The sequence below is a fragment of the Triturus cristatus genome, chromosome 2_2 (assembly GCF_964204655.1).
Source record: "Triturus cristatus chromosome 2_2, aTriCri1.1, whole genome shotgun sequence".
In the NCBI taxonomy this organism is placed as follows: domain Eukaryota; kingdom Metazoa; phylum Chordata; class Amphibia; order Caudata; family Salamandridae; genus Triturus; species Triturus cristatus.
Window position 1 is genome coordinate 258,888,652 of NC_140582.1, and position 23,102 is coordinate 258,911,753.

General features: G+C 42.7%; 1 protein-coding gene across 1 annotated transcript in view; it reads left to right on the forward strand.

Moving 5' to 3' along the window:
- Window positions 1-23,102, forward strand: part of ABCA1 (ATP binding cassette subfamily A member 1) — a 185,655-nt gene that overhangs the window by 109,455 nt on the left and 53,098 nt on the right. The window contains exons 12-25 of the mRNA XM_085641305.1: window positions 114-311; window positions 1,327-1,532; window positions 2,072-2,248; window positions 3,902-4,124; window positions 6,272-6,493; window positions 8,273-8,477; window positions 10,135-10,248; window positions 11,021-11,192; window positions 12,111-12,242; window positions 15,984-16,123; window positions 17,373-17,510; window positions 20,497-20,717; window positions 21,530-21,602; window positions 22,185-22,387. Coding sequence (XP_085497431.1) covers window positions 114-311; window positions 1,327-1,532; window positions 2,072-2,248; window positions 3,902-4,124; window positions 6,272-6,493; window positions 8,273-8,477; window positions 10,135-10,248; window positions 11,021-11,192; window positions 12,111-12,242; window positions 15,984-16,123; window positions 17,373-17,510; window positions 20,497-20,717; window positions 21,530-21,602; window positions 22,185-22,387 — 2,424 coding nt within the window. The remainder of the gene's footprint in view (window positions 1-113; window positions 312-1,326; window positions 1,533-2,071; window positions 2,249-3,901; window positions 4,125-6,271; window positions 6,494-8,272; window positions 8,478-10,134; window positions 10,249-11,020; window positions 11,193-12,110; window positions 12,243-15,983; window positions 16,124-17,372; window positions 17,511-20,496; window positions 20,718-21,529; window positions 21,603-22,184; window positions 22,388-23,102) is intronic.

Sequence of the window (23,102 nt, forward strand, 5' to 3'; positions counted from 1 at the left end):
ATATATGTCATTAGTGGATTGAACACCCTAATGTCTGAGTCAAGCAATCTGTATGTGAAAGTTTGTCAACCGCGTCTTGCCTATTTACCATCTGCGGATATGTCTCCCGACAGACGCTGCTGACGAACAAGAACAGCAGTGGCCTCTGGGATGCCCATGTCAACTCCTCTGATTGGAAAGCTGAGGATGTTGCCAGGTTCCTGGCTAAGCACCCTGAAGATATCCTGCCTGCTGACGTCCCTACGTACACCTGGAGAGAGGCACTAAATGAGACCGACCGTGTTATCATGACAGTGTCGCGGTTCATGGAGGTGCGCGGGTGCTTTATGGGAATAGGCTTCTACATTGTCATTCTGTGCTGATGTCATTATTGTTTTGTGAGTGCGCATCTCCAGCTTCCGATATTTTGTAGTTTCCTTATTTTTGACATTTCCTCCTGTTCATTAGAATAAAATGTTTGAAGCATGTGAAGCCAAGCATACACCTGCGAGTGTCTGCTGAAGCCTCTATACCTTTGTTTCTGGCTGGATGGCCTGTGCTCAAGTGCGTTTTTGTTGTTTTCTTTTCTTTTACTGTTTCTGGATTTCGTTTTTTTTTTGTTTTAAATGCTTAGTCTCTGAGGGGAAGAAGTAGTATTTATTTTGGAAGCCATTAGTTGTGCTGGAGCTACTGTTCCCTTCTGGAAGAGCAGGCAATGCGACCGCCATGAGAGGTCAGGATTCATGGCGATGCCGGTTCGGTGCCACTGATATTATTGGTTCCAGCTTCTGCTGGCCAGTTCCGGTCTTATTGGCTTAGGGCGGAGGCAAAGCAGTGGACTGTGAGACAATTTCAACCATTTATTTGCAGATGGGGGAGTGGTTTCATTGATGGATCACATGTCAAATACATGTCTGTTCATATTGTTAATAAATTAACATGGTGCACATGGCTAATATGGTGCGCAACACATGTTCAGTGAACCCCAAGTTCTCAATTGAAGGCCACATGCAGGTATCCATACCATTGTTTGATACCTGATTGGACACGCTCATCATATTTTCAAGGGTTAGGGAGACAGCGTGAAGTAAGTCCAACAAAGTACAGTTCCAGCATCAAGAAGGAAGTGCATCGATAAGGTTTCTCACTGTTGTTGACATGTGAGTCCTATGAAGACATGTACGTTTGGCATGTTTTCTGCAGGAGGTTCCTGGCTCACTTTTAAACGCATTGCACCTAGTAACCATACATGCTAGTCGGCTTCTTATTGGATTTGTTGCATTTGTGTGCCCGCTTGCACTTCATGTATGAACGCTTTTCTAATTTAATTTTTATTATTTCCTGAAGTGTGTCAATTTAGATAAGCTGGAACCAGTGTCCTCAGAAGGGCTTCTCATAAACAGGTCGATGGAACTACTACATGACAGGAAGTTCTGGGCTGGCATTGTTTTCTTAGATGTGGGCCCGGACAGCACCGAGCTGCCCCATCACGTCAAGTACAAGATCCGTATGGACATTGACAACGTGGAGAGGACAAACAAAATTAAAGATGGGTAGGTCCTGTCTCCTCGGCTGGCTCAGGAGCTCTGGAATGCTGTAAAGCAATAGTTCTTAATCTGTGGTCCAAGGACCCTCTGGCCTACTTAAGGGGCTTGCAATCGTTCTACAAAATGTAATAATATTACAATTAATAATTTAAATTAGTAAAGTGTATACAAGTAAAGATGCAACATTGAAAAATGTGAACTCTCTTTCTATATTTGATTGCAAACTTAACTAAATATTTCAATATTTCAGAATTTGTTTAGAGTATACTTGTTTTTGTATTTTTGTTTATTGTTTTGAGGTTCAAATCATAGAAATTGCTTAGGCTGCAGGTCCCAAGCTTCCAATAATGACTCAGTCCGCATAAGAGCTAGGATGTTTGCAGACATGAAGAATAAAAGTAGAATCTGTAGTGACTCAGTCCACAGAAGTCAAAAGGTTACGAACCACTGCTGATTGCATTTCAGAAATTACCTCTGCTTAGAGACTTGAGGCGGTAAGAGGAGTAAGCGTTTTCATCTGCTGTTCCTTTCTGTCTCCTGGCTAGGTACTGGGACCCTGGACCCCGCGCTGACCCATTTGAAGACATGCGCTATGTCTGGGGAGGGTTTACTTACTTGCAGGACGTATTGGAACAAGCAATTGTACGCACGCAGACCGGTTCGGAGCAGAAGACCGGGATATATGTTCAGCAGATGCCCTACCCCTGTTATGTCGATGACATGTAAGTGACACCAGATCTTGACATACATGCCAGAATATCATGAACAATGGAAGACAGATGAGCTTGCTCATGTCAAGTGTCATGCGTGAGAGTCTCGTGAGTCAGTGATCAGGGCCTGGGCGCAAGGGCAGGTCCTAGGCGACTGTGGGAGACTGTAAACCACTGCAAAACTTCTAAGGACACAAACACGTTGACTAACACGTAGCTTGTGCATGAAAGACGTTTCCCTTGTGCATGCTAAACTAGTGAAAGAACAGGTTATGCCTTAATGAGTCAACTGTCCTAATTAGGTTAATCAGTTTAAAAGCTTCGGTCTAGCCTTCACCCCTAAAACCTTCTCTTCTGACTCTTCATGGTGGTTCAGTTCTGTCAAATAGAACATCATATCTGAATATTGAGCGCATGCCTCGTGTGCAGCAAGTTTTGTGCTGGTCTCATTTCACAACAATGTATGTTCAGTACCATGTGTTTACCGTGTAGAGAACTTCAGCCGTTCATTTCATGGCGTCTGACTCTCTTGTGCAAATCTTTTGAATTAATTGTTTTGTGGTTACTCTGCTCTGGCACTCTCTAAATTGTTGCCTCATAATTCAGAGATAAAGATATGGACAACAGCATTCTAGGACTCTACTTTGAATTAGCAGCACAGCTCAGGTCCATGCCAGACCTCAGAAACATGGTTTAATGGCCCCAGTTTTTAAAAAGACTAGGGAAAAATAATTAATTAGTAAACTTATGAAGGGCTCTTTTATTCATCTCTGTCTCCTCAAATTAGTGGTATTAATTTAATCAGCTTAGGAAATATTTGAGGCTCAGTGGACTTTAAGGGATCCAACCCTATTACCATCAGGTTCCATATAGAGCTATCGAATGGATGCTTAGTCTAAATGACTGTTTATGTTTGAAATAACCCACTGAACGTTGTGTGGCAACTAGTGCGCATGATTCATTCGGGTGTTATATTCCTTGGAAATGTTTGAGACATAAATAGGTGGAACGTTGTGAGGTGCGCATAATGCTGAGAGTTGGAGAGAGAGGGTCTACTGTCCGGGCCATCGCCATATGACAGAGGGAGGGAGCTTTGTGTAACCCATTAAACTTGAATAAACTAATTTTAACGCATTCAAGAATTACTGGAATACCTTTATCTTCATGCGTTACACAACTCTATTTGTAATTATGAGAAATGCATCATTGTTGATGCCGCACAAAATATTTAAACGCTTTATAAGCTGGAAAAGTATAATTCAATTAGCACTGGTATGGGAGCTTGATGTCTCTGGTAGAGGTGCATGCTTTGCATACATTCCCCTGCAGTGGAAATACAGTTGAAAAACAACCCAACCTCGACTCAAAGGAAGGTCTTCTACCAGCCCTCTTGCAATGCCCTCAGAATCCTTACCATCTTTCGCAATCAGAAGGTATTGTATTCTTGAAGACAGTCTCAGAATACTGTTGTCACGATTAGCTATTAAGAAGAGTTATGGTTATGTTATGTAGGCGGATAGGTTTTTCCCGAGCAGATGCATGGCACTTGCAGAGGGTGCAACGTATAAGCAGGTGCGATTTGACCTTGTGTCTCCGTTGTTGCCTGGGAGCACAGCTCTGTTTCATCGCCTCTTAACCCAATGTGTCACCTCTTATGCCTTCTAGATTTCTGCGAGTGATGAGCCGTTCGTTGCCTCTATTCATGACGCTGGCATGGATCTACTCGGTGGCTCTGATCATCAAAGGGATCGTGTACGAGAAGGAAGCGCGCCTGAAAGAGACCATGCGGATCATGGGCCTGGACAACGGCACCCTCTGGCTCAGCTGGTTCATCAGCAGCTTCATCCCTCTCCTCATGAGCGCCGGGCTCCTAGTGCTGATCCTCAAGGTGAGTCTTGCTGTCGCTGGTCACTTCTTGAATCAGCCACAGTTCTTTTTGTTTTGAAGGTTTCCTATCTTCAAACGGGATCTGTGCTTCATGTTCAGTTGCTTGGAGGGAGACACATTATGTGGCATGCATCTTACCCCAAGCAGTATCACTAGGCAGTTTTTGCAAACACCCCTCCCAAAAGTAAGACTTGTTTTGATGATTCTTGCATGACCAACACGTATTGATTTTGCTCTCCACCCCTGCAGGGTCTCTGGTTCTTTCCTCTGTAGTCTGTCTATCCCTTGAAGCTTGGTTATAATTGTACCCATCTTCCCACTTGACATCATATAGATTCATGTAAATTTGATGCATAAGTTAAGTGGGAGGGCTAACAAGGTAAATGCTTCTTAGCCCTGACCTCAATAAAAAGTAAAGCCAAAGCATATCTGCTGCTGTATGCATCACCACTCACGAGGCATGTGGTGGGACAGGAGGCTGCTAATGCCAGCAGGCCCGAGGCGTGTCTCCCAAGTGATTGAGGCAGGTACCTTAGCTTCGTTTAATAGGCCATCGTTGGAAATTTACAGATTTCCCCTGATCTCTAAGAATTCACATACATTCATGGACAATGACACAATGAATGAAGGATATATAAATAATAGAGGGGGTGCTCATAGGTCCAGCATACGGGCCCCTAGAACATATCAATTCTATCAAACAAAGTATGCAGTTCCTGAGTAGAAGGAAATTAGAAAGATTGGTCGGTAAAACTATACCTATCCAAAGGTAGAAACCGGATTCTCCCCTTTTTGGAACTAGGACCCTCACACACCCAGTTGGGTGTCATGCTTCATCATAGGGCTTGCTCTTCATTAGGCCGGCGCTGCAATGCCTGACGGGCACCCACAATGAATGAAGGAGCCATATTTGCTCCATGTTTTCATTTTGTTTTACCCTACTGTAAACATGTGCCAGATCATGACGCCTAAAGGGAAGCAGTCGCTAGGAAAAGCAAAGCTGGCACCCGGTGGTGCCTTCCTTCTAGGATTATACACATAGGCAATTGTGCCAAGTATACTGACGCTTTAGGAACATGTCCATGCATGAAATACCTTTTTTGTGAACAGGACCCCAGGGCGTCAGTCAGTTACTCTTTTAGAAACCTTCAGAGGTCCCATTTAAGTGGCGTATTCACAATGCATGCTCAACATGCTCACAGTGTACACCACAGTGTAACACTTTTCATCACAACGTGTGATGCTGTTGCGTTCAGATTACAGCAACAGTGCCCCAATGCATACTTTTAAAGAATCCTTAGTGCATGACCTTTTGATTTACTTTGAAACAGTGATAAATCCACTTCTTAAAATCTGCTGTGATAATCCGAGAATGGCAGGTTAGTTATGCTATAGATTGCAAAGATGCTGCCATATTTCCTTTTAAAATCTGTCACATTTCCTTTTTAAATCTGAAAATCTAGTAATAGGGAACTTGTTTAATGCAGGTTTTATCTATTTAACTAGTCAGCACAAACATTACCTCAGCTAGAATGACCCCGGCTCAATGCCTGCTTTTTTATTGGCAGCATCAGAGACTAGAAATGGCACCAGGCTTGGAAAAGTCCATTCATAGCAAAGGACCAGCACTTCTGGTATCCTGAAACCACAGCCTCCATCACGCCAATGGTAGCTCATATTCTACCTTCCTAGGCATATTTGGTGTAATCCATTCTGAATGAAGTGCTGTTTTCATTATAGCGAACTATGTAGCAACAGTATCTGTCCATGTGAGCTGCTTATGAATTTGTTTCTGTCTGTGTTCTTTCCCTTGCCTGTGTCCTCTCTTTCTCTTTTACCCCTGGTGCTGCCCTCAGCGTTTCCCCTTGTTATGTGGACAGGTATGCTTTGGAGAGTATTAGCTTCAACAGAGGTGGGATACAGCTTGGCCGCACCTCTTTCCAAAGGCAGCTGCTTGCTATTTGAGGTGCGCTTGCTTAACATTGCGATTTCTGCATTAACAGCTTTCCATGGGCAATGTCACAAATACAAGAATTAAGCTGTTACATTCCCACCAGCTACTCTAGGGTCAGAGCTTTGTACCCACACGGCATGGCATAAGGTGGCAGCATGAAAAACTGAGATTAAATGTCTTTTTCTTGTTTTCAGATGGGAAACCTGCTCCCCTACAGCGACCCTGCCGTGGTCTTTCTGTTCTTGGCCGTGTTTGGAGTAGTCACCATACTGCAGTGTTTCCTAATCAGCACACTGTTTTCAAGGGCAAACTTGGCGGCAGCCTGTGGTGGGATCATATACTTCACGCTTTACCTCCCCTACGTGCTGTGTGTGGCGTGGCAGGACTACATAGGTTTCCCGCTCAAACTCTTCGCGGTAAGTTGACCTGTTTGCTGGTTGTCACAATTAAATTCTGCTAACAGTTTGCACAATGACAAAGGACTCACGCAGTGAAATAAGCGGCCCAGAGTCTATGATATAATTTTCCGGTGGTTGCCATTGTCAAATGTTCTATATAATCTGACAGCATTTCATGGAAATCACACTTTTTCAAAGTTACCAAAACTTCTGATTGAGTTTTATCAGACAACTGTCGATCAGGGTTATATATTATGCACAACTCTTTTGCATGAACTATACTGCTGCGAATTCTTAGGTCATTTTCCTTAACCATAAACCTAACAACTCCAATAAATAATTATCTGTAGCAGAAAGTGCTAAAAAACATGTGCAAAATGCTTCTGCCAAATAACGGCCACTTGGGTGTTTACTTTACAGATTAGGAATCTGAGTCCAGGCTCACTTTAAGTTTTTTTCCCATCTTTCAGCAACCACATATTTGTGCCGTATCTGCAAAATATGATTGTTTTATATATGGGACAAGGTACCCTGCTGCTGTACATTATAAAGATGTTGCAAGCTGCTGAGGATTTACATGACTATATAGAGGAGCGAGGCTGAAGGCAATGGAACTCAAAAATGACTAGGACTATGCTTATAATGTATGTCAGGGAGTACGTTATTCCTTATAATACATGGTCATATCATCACCCTTCCCAAAAACCGATTAAATTCTTGGTGTTGTTGTTCTTTCTAATTGAGAGCTAGGATGTCTGCAGACATGAAGAACAAAAGTAAAAACTGTAGTGCTAAATTAAACCCACTAAAAAGCAGTTCGATATTTGTTGCAAAAACATAATAGAATTTGTTTAGCACAAGTCAGAATAAAAAAAAACGATGTAGCTCATAATTTGTAGAAACATGCAGAGTGATTCTGTTTTTACTTTTACCTAAATTTATGCCAAAATAAACATGCTGTAGTATATATCTCTTTTTTGCTAATCACTGGTCATCTGAAAAAACAGATCAGGAAAAGTGATAGCTAGGTTTTGTTTTTGCTGTTCAAACTGCAATTCTAATTATGCCCCATGTCCTGCCTTTCCCCATGACTCCTTGCTTTGGCAGCAGGCATTATAACGTCAGAACACAACTTTAATTACATTACTTATTACAGATGAGCAGTTACGTCATTCCTTTCTTACAGGGACTTCATAAGGAATAAGGATATTAAATATGTGCTTTGACACAGGGATTGCAGGCTCCCATGTAATACAGAAATGATACACTTCTGTGAAAAATCAGCCACCAGTGTAGGGGCTCACAATGTATCCTGGTATTGATGAAGAAGAACATTTTTATACATTGCTTTTGTTTGAAATATTAATGGTGTATGATAGAAGCTAGTAAACTAAGCTGAAACTAAGTAAACCCATCATTTAATAATCCATGCATCCATTCATGATTGCATAGTGTGCCCAGGAAGTCTAGATAGAACCTCACTTCTCCTCTCCGTTTGTATTCAGGGCCTTATTAGAGAATGACGGACTGGAAACTCCTTCAGAAATGTAGTGGGTGCCCTGTCGCCGTACCACAAGTGCATTATAGCATTTGATACTTGTATGCAGTGGATGTGAAACACTGTGACTGAGTAACCAGCCCAACAATCTCTAAATGAGGCCCTTAGTCTGAGGTTTAAGGTCACACAAGGCAGCAAATCGCTGTCACTGTCAAAATAGTTGGCCCTCAGCCAGAGTGAGTTCTCCTGTTTACCAGGGAGTGACTATAACATGCTTGATTGGATTCTTCCCCTCACAGAGCCTGCTCTCCCCTGTAGCCTTTGGCTTTGGCTGTGAGTACTTTGCCGTCTTTGAGGAGCAGGGTGTTGGTGTGCAGTGGGACAACCTTCTTGAGAGTCCCTTAGAAGAGGATGGCTACAACCTCACCACCTCTGCCGTCATGATGCTGTTCGACACCTTCCTGTATGGTGTTATGACCTGGTACATCGAAGCAGTCTTCCCAGGTGAGCAGTTTATCTCAAAGGGAACGCTGGGCTGACATTACAGCATATCATTCCAAAACTAGGGCCAGATTGCCTCACAGATGAGCCAGAAACAAAATGCTTTGCATCGGGTGCATTATGCCTGGTCCTGCCCTGCCCTAATCACCTACTGGCGAGGTACCCATACCACATTATCTGAGGTCACAGAGGTCACTGACATACACTTGGGTGGCATGCGCCCTTGGTGTTTTTAAACGCAGAAAGAAACACACCGTCCACACACGCTTTGCAAGCCTTACCTTGTTACTGCCAAGAGAACACTCACTTCACTGGAAGACTCCCTCCGCTCCACCGTCGGCAGCATGGCAAGGTGCAGTACTCAAATGGGGGACAGCTGAAGGAACCTCCCTCCGCTATGACGAGGTACGCCATATCTGTAAATATCCCATATCCTCAGAATGGAACACACTACTGACACAGTTCCTAAACCTTGTATCCCAAGGCGATCTACCTCCGTGATCTCATCGCCCGACACTTCCGCTCCGTGGACCCAACACGTGCACTATCCTTATGTATATATACACCTCCTATCTACTCTCCGGCACACCATTTCCCACCTTCTCCTTTACCAGCTCATGCTGCAAAATCGCATGATGGACCTACCCTCCCACCCTGCCATGCAACCCTTCTATGCTGGGACTGAACTACCACATTCCCTATGTACCATTAGCCAGTTCTCATACATCGTGTCTGCCTCTGAACCCACCTGTCTCCCAAGTTCTAGTTATATGGTTTTCGCACTAGCATTTTCTTATATTCCTCAACACTAGTAGGAACAATGCTATTGTTTGTAATACTCAATGTATACTCTATCTCATGGTGTCTCACAATATTATCAGTTTCTGCGAATGCTAGCAAAGTGATTCCGCTATAATGTTATATTTCATAAACTAAAACTCTAATAAAAACATTTTTTTAAAATCAGGTGCATTGTGCTTGACATAGAACAAATATGTTAGCACTTTCAAAGAGCTCCAAATGGAGTGTAATTCAATGTGGTCCAGATTGCAAGGACTTGAATTAATGGTTTGACTCCTGTCAGTGGTAAGATTTCTCCCCATGGCTCCTGACTCTTTCATTTATGTGCGCCTCCTTATACATATGTGTAGAGAGAGTAGAGAGATCATTTGACTTGGAATGCCCTCACTCCCATAGGTTTTTCATTATTGGGCACACCTCTGACTTGGGGACCAAGAAGTGGTCATCACATGGGTGTTATTCATATGTGGCCCTCTTAAAACACTTCTTTCTTCTGCTTTCTGATTCCAAATGGGGAAATGTGCTGTGCTTCCAGGAAATAGGCATGATTTCAGCCTTATTGGCAACCACAAGTTCTGTTGTACAGGTTGATAGCATCATTAAGTCATATGCATACAGCAGTGGCTAAAGCTCGCCTGCAGTAGTGCTTGATTGGGTACTTTGGATGTAGTATTAGGAGAGAGCAATATCTTTCCTCCCTTATCCTGGCAGCTTAGCGAACTGTGGTTTGCAGTCCATCCTTCTGATTGATTCAGTTCCAGATCGAAAGAATGTCAGTAGCCGTGTATCCCAGAGTGGAAAGGTCCAGCCAATCACAGTGATCAGTTGCCTTTTAAGTGTCTCTCTCTTTTGTTCTCAGGCCAGTATGGAATCCCCCGCCCATGGTATTTCCCCTTCACAAAGTCGTACTGGTGTGGTGAGAAATCCGAAGACTTCGGACACAAACAGTCAGACCAGAAAGGAGCTTCTGAAAGTGAGCATTGATCTGACTTTTAATTCTATGCTACAATATGTTGTGTTATATGACGACATTTTATACGCTGCTTTGGCCTGCTTGCTCTGTGTTGATGCTTCGCTGTGCTGGGTTGTATTAAGATGACCTGTGAAATGCTTGGCTACCCATATTGCAAGTCAACAAAGTGCCACTATACCTTCAAGGTGAAGGGATCAAATGTAGATGGCTACTGGTACCCACACTTGTAGGCCACAGAAGTACGGCACATCACCAAAGAGAACTAGTGTATAGGGAAGCAGGGAGTGGGAGACTAGGAAAGCCAAGATTAGATACCTGGTGTATAAGCTGCTTTGATAAGTAATAGACAGAGAAAAAAGAGTGGGAGACTAGTTAAAAGCTTTGCACAATTGAGTGATTGATAGTTGCTTTTGGTACTGCTATTGAAGTCGCACTGACAGTGGGTTTGAAGAGACACCTTTCCAAAGTAACGTTGTTCTTAGGGTGGTCAGTGTCTTTCCTAAATAGCCATTTTTAAAAATATGAACAAGAGGGATGGAATCATTAATCAAGAGTTAGATTGCCTTTGGAGGGTGTTGTTGAAGGACTGTGTTCCTATGTTATGTGCTTGTCCCTGCGGGGGACACTTCGTCCTATCATCTGAGACTCAGTAGGAATGACAAAAGGATTGTGTTTGCTGTAAGCAAATTAGTAAGTCCATTAGTACTGCCTTGGTGATAAAACCATGCTAAATTGGAGCCCTGCCTTACCCTGTGCATCCATTTCCCCTCAGTCTGCATGGAGCGGGAGCCCAGCCACCTCACCTTAGGGGTGTCCATTCAGAACCTGGTGAAGGTGTACCGCAACGGCAAGAAATTAGCAGTCGATGGACTCACACTCAGCTTCTACGAAGGCCAGATCACCTCATTCCTGGGACACAATGGTGCTGGCAAGACCACTACCATGTAAGTAACAAATGGACATTTCAGTCTGACTTTTAGTTTTAGTTGGTCTTGGCACACGTTTAGTTAGTCGGTTGAAAGTCCCTCTCATGATCGGCACATGGATCCTAAGGAGCTGACAGAATAATGCGATTCAGAAGAAATGTAGCTGTCATATCAAACGAGGACAAGGGTACCTACAAAAAACTGTTCTAAGAGAGTTCCTGGGAACATAGTAAATTAGCATTAGAGAACCGGTTGGCACCTAAATTCTCTAGTAAGCCTTTTTGTGAGTTTTGGTGGAGCTCTTAAACTCTTCTTGTCGAGGCTCTTGCTCGCTTGCCTGCAGACTTTTTGCCAAGCACAGATAACCTTTTAAAACGGTAGACATTTTAATTCATATCTTCTGAACCTCTTTGCCGCCACCTTGACAAATTCAGTGTCCTTTACATTTTTGACAGTGCCAGTAGTTTGTGCGGTTTTTCTGTGCTGTTTATTTTTATACTTATTAGTGCCAAAGGTCAGCATGACCATTTTGGATCTTGGCTGAATGTCGGCAGGACGGCTGCTGGTGCTCGCTTTTCCTATTCAGATAGGTTGGAGTCTTGCATCAGCGCATCCGTTGTATCAGCCGAATAGCTGTAAATGGCTAAAACAAGGCACATGCCCACCAGGAATGGCCACTGTAAACATCACATAATTAACAGCTTGGTTATCTGTTCTGTCCCTGCTTCGAGCACTGTGTTTGAGGAAAAAGTGATTTCTAAATGCCTATTATCAATTTCTTTCCAGGAAGTTGATTGCTGTTTATCTTTTTTAGCCAATCCTGCAATCTAGTAGTTTATTTGTGTATTTCTGTAGTTCTGTTGATTTTAAATGTAAACTTCATTGTTTTACCGTTTTTACATGCTTTCTACAACATTTGTGTGTCTTTCTTTTCAGGTCCATCTTAACAGGTCTGTTTCCTCCAACCATGGGCACCGCGTACATCCTAGGCAGAGATATACGCTCTGAGATCAGCTCCATACGCCAGAATCTGGGCGTCTGTCCCCAGCATAACGTCCTTTTTGACATGTGAGTATTCAGTGATTTGTCTAGTGAAGTGGTGTCTAACATTGTAAGCATAGCAGCTCCCTAGGTGACACAGCTCCCACGGCTGAGACATGGTAGATGACTGTGGGCACCCTTACACTAAACCCAGAAGGGCGTTAATTTAATATATATATATATATATATATATATATATATATATATATATATATATATATATATATATATATTACCTACTGGCGGTCGCCAGTAGGTAGTTATAGTTAGGACCACGTTTCCATAGGAAATCCGCAACATTCTATTTTGAATAACTTTGGCGCCGGTCGACGAATCCTCGCAAATTTTTCAAAATAGGTGGGGCGCTACGCTCCGCTCCTACCCTGAAAGTCTCGGGGGGATTCGTCAAGCGGGGGCTGAGATAAAAGGGGGGTCCCAAAACGCGTTTTTCCCATGCATTTTTCCATAGGACCTTTAGACAGGGCTACAGCCCGAACGGCTGAACAGAATTACTAGAAATTTGGCAGAGAGGTAGTCCTCAGGTCAAGGAAGTGCCTTTTGTAGGTTTGGTGTAAATCTGTTCAGTAGATTCTGATAAAATAGCCTTTAAATCAATATATATATCTGAGCCAGCTTACGGTGCGCTTACGGTACGCTTACCGTACGCGTACGGTGGCGTGCGCGAGCGCGATTCTGATTGGCTCTTAGATCTTTGTAAACATTCGAATCGGCCGAAACCAGGAAGCGACGGCCGCCATTTTCTCTCTCGCACTGAGAGTGATGATAAAAATACAAAGCTCAAAAACATGTAAAGGGGCTGTTTAGACAGCTCCCACACACATAGCCATGTTGAGGGAGTCCCCAAAGATCCCCCAAGGCCAAAAACGGAATTTTTATTTTTTCGCTAATTTCGCCGATTACGCTTACCGTACGCGTACGGTACAAAAATATAAAAAAAAAAACTATCCGCACTTTCCCCACCCCGTGTGCAATTGGTGACCGAAGGGCACCAATTGTGCATTGCATATTAGAGATACGAAAAAGTAAAATCTTAAAAAAAAAATTATGTAAAAAAAAATTATCCACACTCTCCCCACCCCGTGTGCAAATGGTGCCCGAAGGGCACCATTTGTGCATGGCTTATAAGTCGTGCGAAAAATTAAAATATTACCTTTCAAAACGAAGTGCATCATATGTCCTCCATGTGCGCACGGTGCGCGAAGCGCATCGTGCGTACATGGCCCATCTAGCGTAACGTGGGCACGCGGTGCGCGTAGTGCACCGCGTGCCCACCGTGCGTGCACGGCACTAACTGCGTAAAGTGGGCGCGCGGTGCGCGAAGCGCACCGCGCGCACGGAACGAACTGCGTTAAGTGGGCGCGCACGCCACGAATGGCGTAAAGTAACTTAGCATTTAAAAAACCGTACAAATTCACTGAAAAAACCATAGGTTTCACACACGTTATAGTTAGGAATTAGCATTTAAAAAACCTTGCAAATTCACTGAAAAAACCATAGGTTTCACACATGTTATAGTTAGCGGAAATTTTACTGATAAAAAACCAATGAAATTCCCCCGTTATAGTTAGTGCAGGCAACTATAACTCACGCGACCGCAATCTTCTGCTGATGACATATGTGTCTTTATGAAAAAAAAATATTTGTAATATATGTATAGCTAAAAATGTATGGAAGAAGACATGGGCAAATAAGTGTCTAAATACAGTATTAGCATCAGCAGAGGATTGCGGTCGCGTGAGTTATAGTTGCCTGCACTAACTATAACGGGGGAATTTCATTGGTTTTTTATCAGTAAAATTTCCGCTAACTATAACATGTGTGAAACCTATGGTTTTTTCAGTGAATTTGCAAGGTTTTTTAAATGCTAATTCCTAACTATAACGTGTGTGAAACCTATGGTTTTTTCAGTGAATATATATATATATATATATATATATATATGCACAAAAACCCCTTCAGCAAGCATATATATATATATATATATATATATATATATATATAAATATAAGGAGCGTAATTATATCCGATTATTTTTTTATATATATAGATACTCTATTTCAAGCCCAAATTTTCAATGAGTGCTTTTTCCTGGGACACAAAGGAGTAAGATGAAATAGGGGGTGCTATACCACCCATGAGAGGAACAGAAGATAATTAAGGAAATAAAACTGAAGCTTCATTTCACATCCCCCAAAAAAGCTATAGAAAATACAACCCTGAAGAAGTCCTAAAGTGATGAAATGTGTTGGCTTGGGCTGATTGAAAAATCTGTTTATCTTGAACATACATAAAAGTTGGATTCTGAGCATATTCACAAGACTCCCGGACGATTGATTCTGTTCAATTCTATATATTGGATTGATTTTTGGAAATTTTGGTGGATGTTGTGGACAATTTGGGCTTGGAATAGAACTTTTCTATTAAAAAAAGCTTTTTCTGATATAATTGCACTCTTTTTCAATATATCTTTTTGGGGTTTCGGATCCCTTCAAGGCAGTGGGGCCATGGAAAGTTAAGTGTTGGGATTTTTTCACTATGACACACTAGTGCGATGTTAAGGCCTACATTGCTAAAGCACATTTTTTCTTGGCTTTAATTTTAACCTTGCTCGCTGAGGGCTTTGTGTCCTCGGCGAGCTCTCTGTATTGCGTTTACGCTCTGCCATTACTCACTGGCCTGCTGTGTGACTGTGGAGCAAGGCCTGAGCAGAGGATACCTGCTGCTTAGCTCTTCTAACTGAGCAAAGACAATCTGATTGACTGACATTATGAATTTGTAGGTTTCAGAAGATACTTTCAGTTTATTTCAAAGCATTTTTGCAATCGGCCCAAACGTAAAGCCCGTACACCTGTCTTTAGTGGTCTTGCTTCATCGATGATCTTTCCTTACACTCTTAGTGGGCATCCCCTACCTACTCCACACATTACATGCACCACCAGTATAAAGAAGGAAGCAGTGTAATTTTGCACAGCAATTACATCCCATCATTTACATGAGAAAAATGAACCATGATCCTTGCCTCTTTTGCTTTTTTTAGTATTTGTATTTATACATTTCACGTAGCTCCCTGATGTCAAAGTCGCTCAGCTGTGCTTCTCGTGAAATCACATCAAAGTTGTTTTCCCTGTAGGATTTTTGTCATATAAGGATAAAAAATAGAATTGATAATATAAACTCTATGGCAATCTCTTAAATGTAGAATGCAGCAATGACAGTCTTATTAACCCAGGCCTTTACTTTTTTAAAATCCTGTAAAGCATTTATTTAATTTTTTGTGTGGTGCAGACCATGATGGGGAAGAGTTTTGGTGAAGCTCTGGGCAAGTAGTTCATGGACCAAAGCCTTGTTCTAGAGCACTGTTATATGCTTTACCACGAACATTGGGGTGAGAGTTTAAAGGACATAAAGCTGTCCAGAGAATAGTAAAGTGTAGTAAATATATTAACGTATTAGCACCCAAAACCTTCAGACAATGCAAGTCACCTTTCTCAACTCTTGGCATCCATATCAATAGCAACCGTGCCGTAAGCTCTGAATTTCAGGACAGTCTTTTGGTGTTGCCACTTTTGCTTGAAAGACATAACTCTTTGGTCTCAATTTGCTGTACTCGGGGTTCCTTGTTGTGGCTCTTTTTTATTGTCCAGAGCACAGAGCTGTCTCTGAAATATTTATTTTCATCATCTTTTCTGTGGTAGGTTTGCTTCCTTGTTCATCTTTAGACTCATGATCTGTGCTTTCTCTTCGCAGGCTGACGGTCGAGGAGCACATCTGGTTTTATGCCCGCCTCAAGGGTTCATCTGAAAAGCAGGTGAAGGCCGAGATAAATCAGATGTTGATTGATGTAGACTTGCAGGACAAAAAGAAGGCCACAACCAATCAACTCTCAGGTATGGCTAAGCCCCACTGTACCAGTGGAGAACTGTACAGAGCCTGAGTTAGGGTCACAGTGTTAGGCAGAGGTACTCTGTTGTCAGAAGCAGTGGCGTAGTGTGGGCGGGGCCACGGGGCGGTTGCTCAGGGTGCAAAATTCTTGGGGGCTTTGTTAGGGGTCCAAAATTTAAAAAGAAAAGTGGAAGGCTACTTGCCTTGCCCCGGGCACTGGCAACTCGCGCTACGTCGCTGGTCAGAAGTGAGCCTTGGGCCAAAGAATGCAGAAAGCATCTGCATTATATAGCTTCTCTCTGTGGGGTAAGGTTGTTCAACACCTCAAGGCCATAATATAGCCCATTAAAAAGTATGAGCTGTAGATATGTGTTTTTGCAGCAACTTGAGGGAAACAAAGCCCCTATTGTGCCCACTCGTCTTCCCTCTCAAAGCTGGGCACCTTGTAAAAATCTTTCTTGATTTAGAATGAAAAGTACCATAAAGTTCAATTCCTATTTCAGAATTTAAATCCTCTGTATAATAATATGGATATTATTTGGTCTCAAATAAAGATTTTCGTTGATGGGTATAAGGTGCCTCCAAAGCAAGAATTTTTTTTGCAGAATCTCTTGCAGCCGAATTGGAAAGAGAGAAACTATGGGCTTTTCCCTCGTGGATATAAGTACTATTTGGCAAATGAAGGTTTCTTTCACAACTAAACCTTTATATTTGTTGTCATCATCAGATATGTGACTTTCTAATATCTTATGGCCGCAATAGCCCATGCAAAGTTTAAAGGGAAGTCTATTTTGGCAGCTCTTCAAATGTTGTGGAGAGTTATTCTGCCTTTCATAATTATTTTAAAGTATTCTAAAGCTCCTAACTTCAGCGCAAACTCCCTTTAGTGGTTTAATATGGTTTGATATCAGATATTTTCATTTGATGGTAAATATACTCTCCATATACTCTACCTCTAAGGTAGGGACTGTTTTGTACCAAAGAATGAACTGTAAATTCTCTTGGTACTTTTACTTTCACAATCACTCTCTTTCTCTCGCTCATTCATTTACTCTCTATCTCTCACAGTAAAATGTTGTAGAGATTGCATGTATGAGGAAGACCAGTGCATGTTTGACGAGCATGCAGTGGTCATTTCCTGCTCAGCTCTCCTGCGCTATCCAAGAGCTTGCAGGCTTGTAAGTCTGCTTGCATCATGCTTGTTTTTTGATCAACCAGAGACTAGCATTTTCAACATGCATTTTGTTTTCACAGGTGGCATGCAGAGAAAGCTCTCGGTGGCTTTGGCCTTCGTGGGCGACTCAAAGGTTGTCATTTTAGATGAGCCGACTGCAGGCGTCGATCCTTATGCCCGCAGGGGAATATGGGAGCTGCTGTTGAAATTTCGGCAAGGTACGCTCACAGCTGAACGAGACACAAAACACAGAAAACAATGTCTTAGGGACATTAATGGCAGACCTGAGCTGAGGAGAGCAAATGTATTTCAAGAGTGAAGGATGGGGCTCAGAGTGGGAGGTTGCATGACTGTCCCCATGATGTACAGTATGGCTTGATTTCAGAGATGCCGGGGACAGGTCTTGGTTTTGAGGGAATTTTTTTACCTCAACACTTAAGTTCCCAGTGCTCACGCTCCAGTTAATTACAGACTCTCTTAAGATTTAGATTTTTTAAACCTTTTGGAGTTTTTCCTGCAATGCTCTAGGTGTGATGCTGATTCAAGGGGTACAATATTTACAACTACCAAAATGATGTTTCAAGTAAGGCATTGGTGTCACTGAGTTCTCCAGTGATGTCTAATGTGCGATGGATACTTATTGCTACAAGGTTTGTGTGTTGGTGTAACAGAAATCTGCGGGCATTTGAGTTATTTATTTCAGGTACTGATTTCTGTGTACTGCGAAGAAAAGCACATTGAATAAACATGCAGGGGCGCTCTTGAGGACACCCTTTAGATTCAGACACTTACAGTGGCCTTTTCTTTATCTCTAACTGGAAGCCTCATCTCCTTACAGCCCACTTCCCTAGTCCTTTCTGGTTATAGGTTAAGGAAACTTGTATTACTCACTTATTGGTGGAATTACCTTCAGTGTTAACTCAGTATTATATTGGTCAAATCTGATGTCATGTCCCTCAGAGGCATCACAGATACCACAGACAGGCTTCAAGTGTTGTCCTCACAGGAGGGCAGCGAACAGCTGGCTAAGAGCACCGAGCTTGAAACAGAGGCACATGAACTCCTGATCTCTTGGCTTATAGTACAATTCAGAGTTTTTCTGTGAAATTTACTTTGAGAAAACACAGATAAAATGACGAAACTTGTGAAATAGCTGTTCCACTTTTTGTGGAACGACAGCCATATCTCATTCCCCAAGTCATGAGCTGCTTTCTAATATCGTTTGGCCTGCCCCCACGAGAGCGGAGCCTTATTCAGAGTTTGCGAACATGGTACTCTATCAGAATTTTTGAAAATGCCCTGCCCGTGGTATTTAGAGTCGCATTGACTATAATGTACTTGTAATATGGCAGAGGGGAAATCTGCCACTTTTTTGTCAGCGTGCCCTGTCTGACAAATTCTAAATAAGCCCATGGTCTTTACATTATTGTTGTGGTTGTACATTGCCCCAGAAGCATCACTGAGACGATTTGTCGAAGCGGGTGCTTCTCAGGGGCTCTGTAGATATACACTCACTGCTGACAACTCCCGTAGCGGGAAAGTCAAGGGCTTCAAGGAAGCGTCATACCATTTGGTAAACGTAACATACGTTATCCACAGCTCTTATACAGCTTGTTCAGACAGTAATAAAAAAGAAATTGTTACTAAATATATCATCTGTGTTATTCCTCGATGCCCCACCAGACTTCACATGTCACCAATGTGCAATTTATCTTAGAGTTTTATCATTGAGATAATTCAAAGGGGCGTGTCCTTGATAGATCGGATACCGCATACTGTAAGGTAGTAGTGCGGCATGTTTCCAGGTCCTCAAGCATTATCGAGATTATGAACAGAGCTTTGCCTCAGTTTCTTCGTGTTGTGGAGGATACACTCGCAAACAGAGGACATGTAGTAGCTTTCAGGCACTTTTGGAATATGTATGTGAATTGATGATCTGACATCTCTGCACCGCCCACTCACTATCTTTGCACAACTGTGGATAGTTCTTCTGCCCGAGGTAGCATCAAGGATACAACTAACCCTTTGCCCTTGGAGGTGTCATGCAGCAGACAGAATTGATTGTTGCAATAAAGGACCATCCAGGTCACCTGATAGTACCGGCCATGTTGAGGACTGCCCTTCACTTGGACGTGATCCCATGCTTGGCTAGTGTTTTGGAGTTTGAGTATCTACACTGGTTGTGGGGCCGAGGGGCAGTGTTTCTCTAGTGCTCAGCTTCACTAAGTTGAGGGCCTGCAGGATGGTGACCATCTGGAATGAGGGCCCTTTAAGCCGTCCTCGTCATGATGGAGCAGCAAGTCCCTCGAATATTGATCATTCTCTCCTCTGCTGGTTTGCGCTCTTTAATAGTTGTTCGCCAATTGCTCAGCTAACAATCTGGCAATAATAATTAAAAAATATATATGCCTCTGTGGATATAGATGAATTAAAATGCAAGCTTGTCGCCTGAAAATAAATCGCTCAGTGTTGATAGGTAAGGTAAATCCAGTTGGGGACTGTTTGGTTTCTTTCAGTTACTATGTCAAATCCATTATATATAAGCATTCACAAAGCCAGTTGGCCTAGTCTTTGGAAGCCTGGCATTTTCCTCAATGTTTATTCTAAAACATATGCAATGAACGTTAAAAGGTTTAAAAATAATAATAAGTAAAAATGCCTCTATCTGCAAGTGGCATGTATATATTTTGGAACAACTAAGTAAAAACGACCCATTGTTAAAGTAAAAAAAAAACCTAAATTTAAGGAGGAGTAAAAGAAGCAAAGATTGTCCTATCAGTCCTGTCGCTGGAGTGTACTTCTTTTTTGACAGATGTGCACACGTGCAAGTGCAAAATTCTCGCCACTCGCAGTGAGGAGAGCCAGTGGCTGAAGTGGGCTGACCATTTGCCCCATGAAGTAGTCTGGGGTGGGTGGAAGCAAACTGTGCAAGACAGTTGAACAGACCAATGAATTCAGAGGACTGACCGAAAGCCCCTCTATGAATACATATTTCGATGCATGTGTTTATGGTTTTTTTGGAAAAAAAGTAGGCTGTCAGGCAAGACAGCTCAAATGGTATGTAGGCCATACCTAAAAAGCAAGTGTATGAATGAGCTGCTGGCCTATATAATGCATGTACTGGGCGGGGAGGCCAAGGGGCTCACCACAAAGATGCTTATGGCTAACACTTGCTTCTCTCACCTTTTCTCACCCCTTGTGCAGGTCGTACTATTATTCTCTCGACACACCACATGGACGAAGCGGATATCCTTGGGGATCGCATTGCTATCATCTCCCAAGGCAAGCTGTGTTGTGTGGGCTCCTCGCTCTTCCTAAAGAACCAGCTGGGCACCGGCTACTACCTCACCCTGGTGAAGAAAGACGTGGACTCGTCGCTGAGCTCCTGCAGGAACAGCAGCAGCACTGTATCGTTCCTGAAGAAGGTACGCGAGCATGCCCTACTGTTCTGCACTTGTCCTCCATGCCGCATGGCAGCACGCTTGCTGTCAGGAGGAGTTGTTCATGAATTAAAAACAACCAGTAGAAGCTCCTAGGGAGACTATTTACAGAACAACCTGCCTGTGTGCCATGTTAAAAGCAGTTTTTGTAGTGTGATTTTGTATATTCTCATTATTATCACAATTTTTACCTTAGAAACGATGCCATATTATACCTGCTGATTACTCGCCATCCATTAGAAATACAGCATATTTCCTTGTTACTTTAATGCACTGCAACATTATCAGACTGTTGGAAGCTAAGCACAGTGTTCTGCACTAGACCCATGCACATGTACTGACATGGTCTAGCAATGCCCTAGTCTTTTTAATACCCTTCACATCTATAGCAAAACGCAACCTTTTGCGAAGCACCATTCAAATTCTATCAGTATATACATGGAAAGTGGGGCTCATGTGTGGAAAAGAGGGGATTTTGAGCGGTGGGCTTAAATGCAGCAAATTTAATTTGCCCAGCACGGCAATGACCCTTTGTCAAGGTGAAGTTTCCAGTAGGCTAGTTCAGCAGAGGAAAGTACAACTTAAAGTGTTAAGATGATGCTGTCAGAGTGCCGGTGGAGTGGTGGGATTTGCAAAAATTCCTGGAAGCTGCACTATACACACACCTTTTGTCTTGCTCGGTATTGAGGACATCTGAGATACAACACTGCCTTCTGGTTGTACTGCCTCTTACTAACTATGCAAGTTTTGATACTAATTATTCTTAAATGCATTTCTCGTTTTCATTTACTTACCAGGAGGATAGTGTCTCCCAGAGCAGCTCCGATGCTGGCCTAGGCAGTGACCAGGAGAGCGACACTTTGACCATAGGTAAGATTTCGAAGTCACCCTATTGCTTTTGTACCTAGTGCACCCTGTTTGAGTCTGCGGGATATTTGATTTGATTGTCCATGTGCTGCTCAGCTCTGTAAAAACCTTAGGACGTAGTTTTGAAACCTACCACGGATGACTTTGCTTTTCATCCTTCTGAGGCTGATCTAAAGAGACCCACAACGTTTCTTCAGAAAAGACCAAATAGTTTTGTCTGAGGGCTGTTCAGTTAGGCTTGTGTGTGTCAGGTTAATATTGCAAATTAGAAGCTAGACTTACATTTCGTGAAATGTAGAATTGCATGTGTATCTGGAAGTGTATTGGACTTTGGGACATGTTAGTCGCATGACTGCTTCCCAGTAGCATAGTAAATTAAAAGCTCACTCCTGACATCTGCCACGGCCTACACGTGACAAGTGTGAACCGCTCCAAGACCATTTTAGCCTTACATTTTTATAAGGTTGATAAACTGAGCACTGGAGGCCCAGTCTCTACTCTGTAGGGACATATCGGTTTTCTTTTTTTTGCTGGTGTTAAACGCTTATGGGGTTATACAGTGTTGCTCTGCTTTCTCCTTTACAGATGTTTCTGCAATTTCCAACCTAATCAGCAAGCATGTGACTGATGCGCGACTGGTCGAGGACATTGGGCACGAGCTCACCTACGTGCTGCCGTACGAGGCAGCCAAAGATGGCGGGTTTGTGGAGCTGTTCCATGAGATCGATGACCGTCTCTCAGACCTGGGCATCTCCAGCTACGGCATTTCTGATACTACACTGGAAGAGGTATGAGAGCCACCCAAGAGGCGTGAGCAGAGAAGAGACTTGAGATAAAAGTGCATGGGTGATTTACTATTACTTGGCAATGTATTTGTAAATGTAAATTAAATATGATACACGTTCCACTACTAATAAGGCTTAGCAGTTTACGAACCTTGCTATATAATACAGAGAGGGACAGACATAGGTTTCGGAAATTGTCTGTGTTGTGTCATCGGGCTCAAGACACTGCTTTATCTCTGATTTTGGTTCTTTTCTGATTGCTTATCTGACGTAATTCTTGACTGCTCCATGGGAACGTCACTAACTCAGTCATTCAGCACCACACTAACTCACTCCAAATCCCATAGTATTCATAAACGGTGCCTTCCTTGGAGTTTACAGCCCTTCCCGGTATAACCCAAAAAGTATTGCCCTTGTTGTAGGTACACAAGAAACAAATGGATAAATCACCAGAATTTCAAAGCATTCCACTTTGTAGCCCCTAGAGACCCACTCATTGTTCCGCAGTCTACACGACAATCTCACTGTTTGTTCCACTTTTTCTGCTGGTCAATGCATTGTTGTCATTAGAAAGGTGGATCACCCATGGTTCTTGTGTAAAACCTCCTATACATGCACATGCAAGTACAGACATGCGTGCACAAGCGCACACTCTTACCACTGAGGAATGACCACTTCCATGATATAGACAACATTAGACAACATTCTCTGTGCTCAC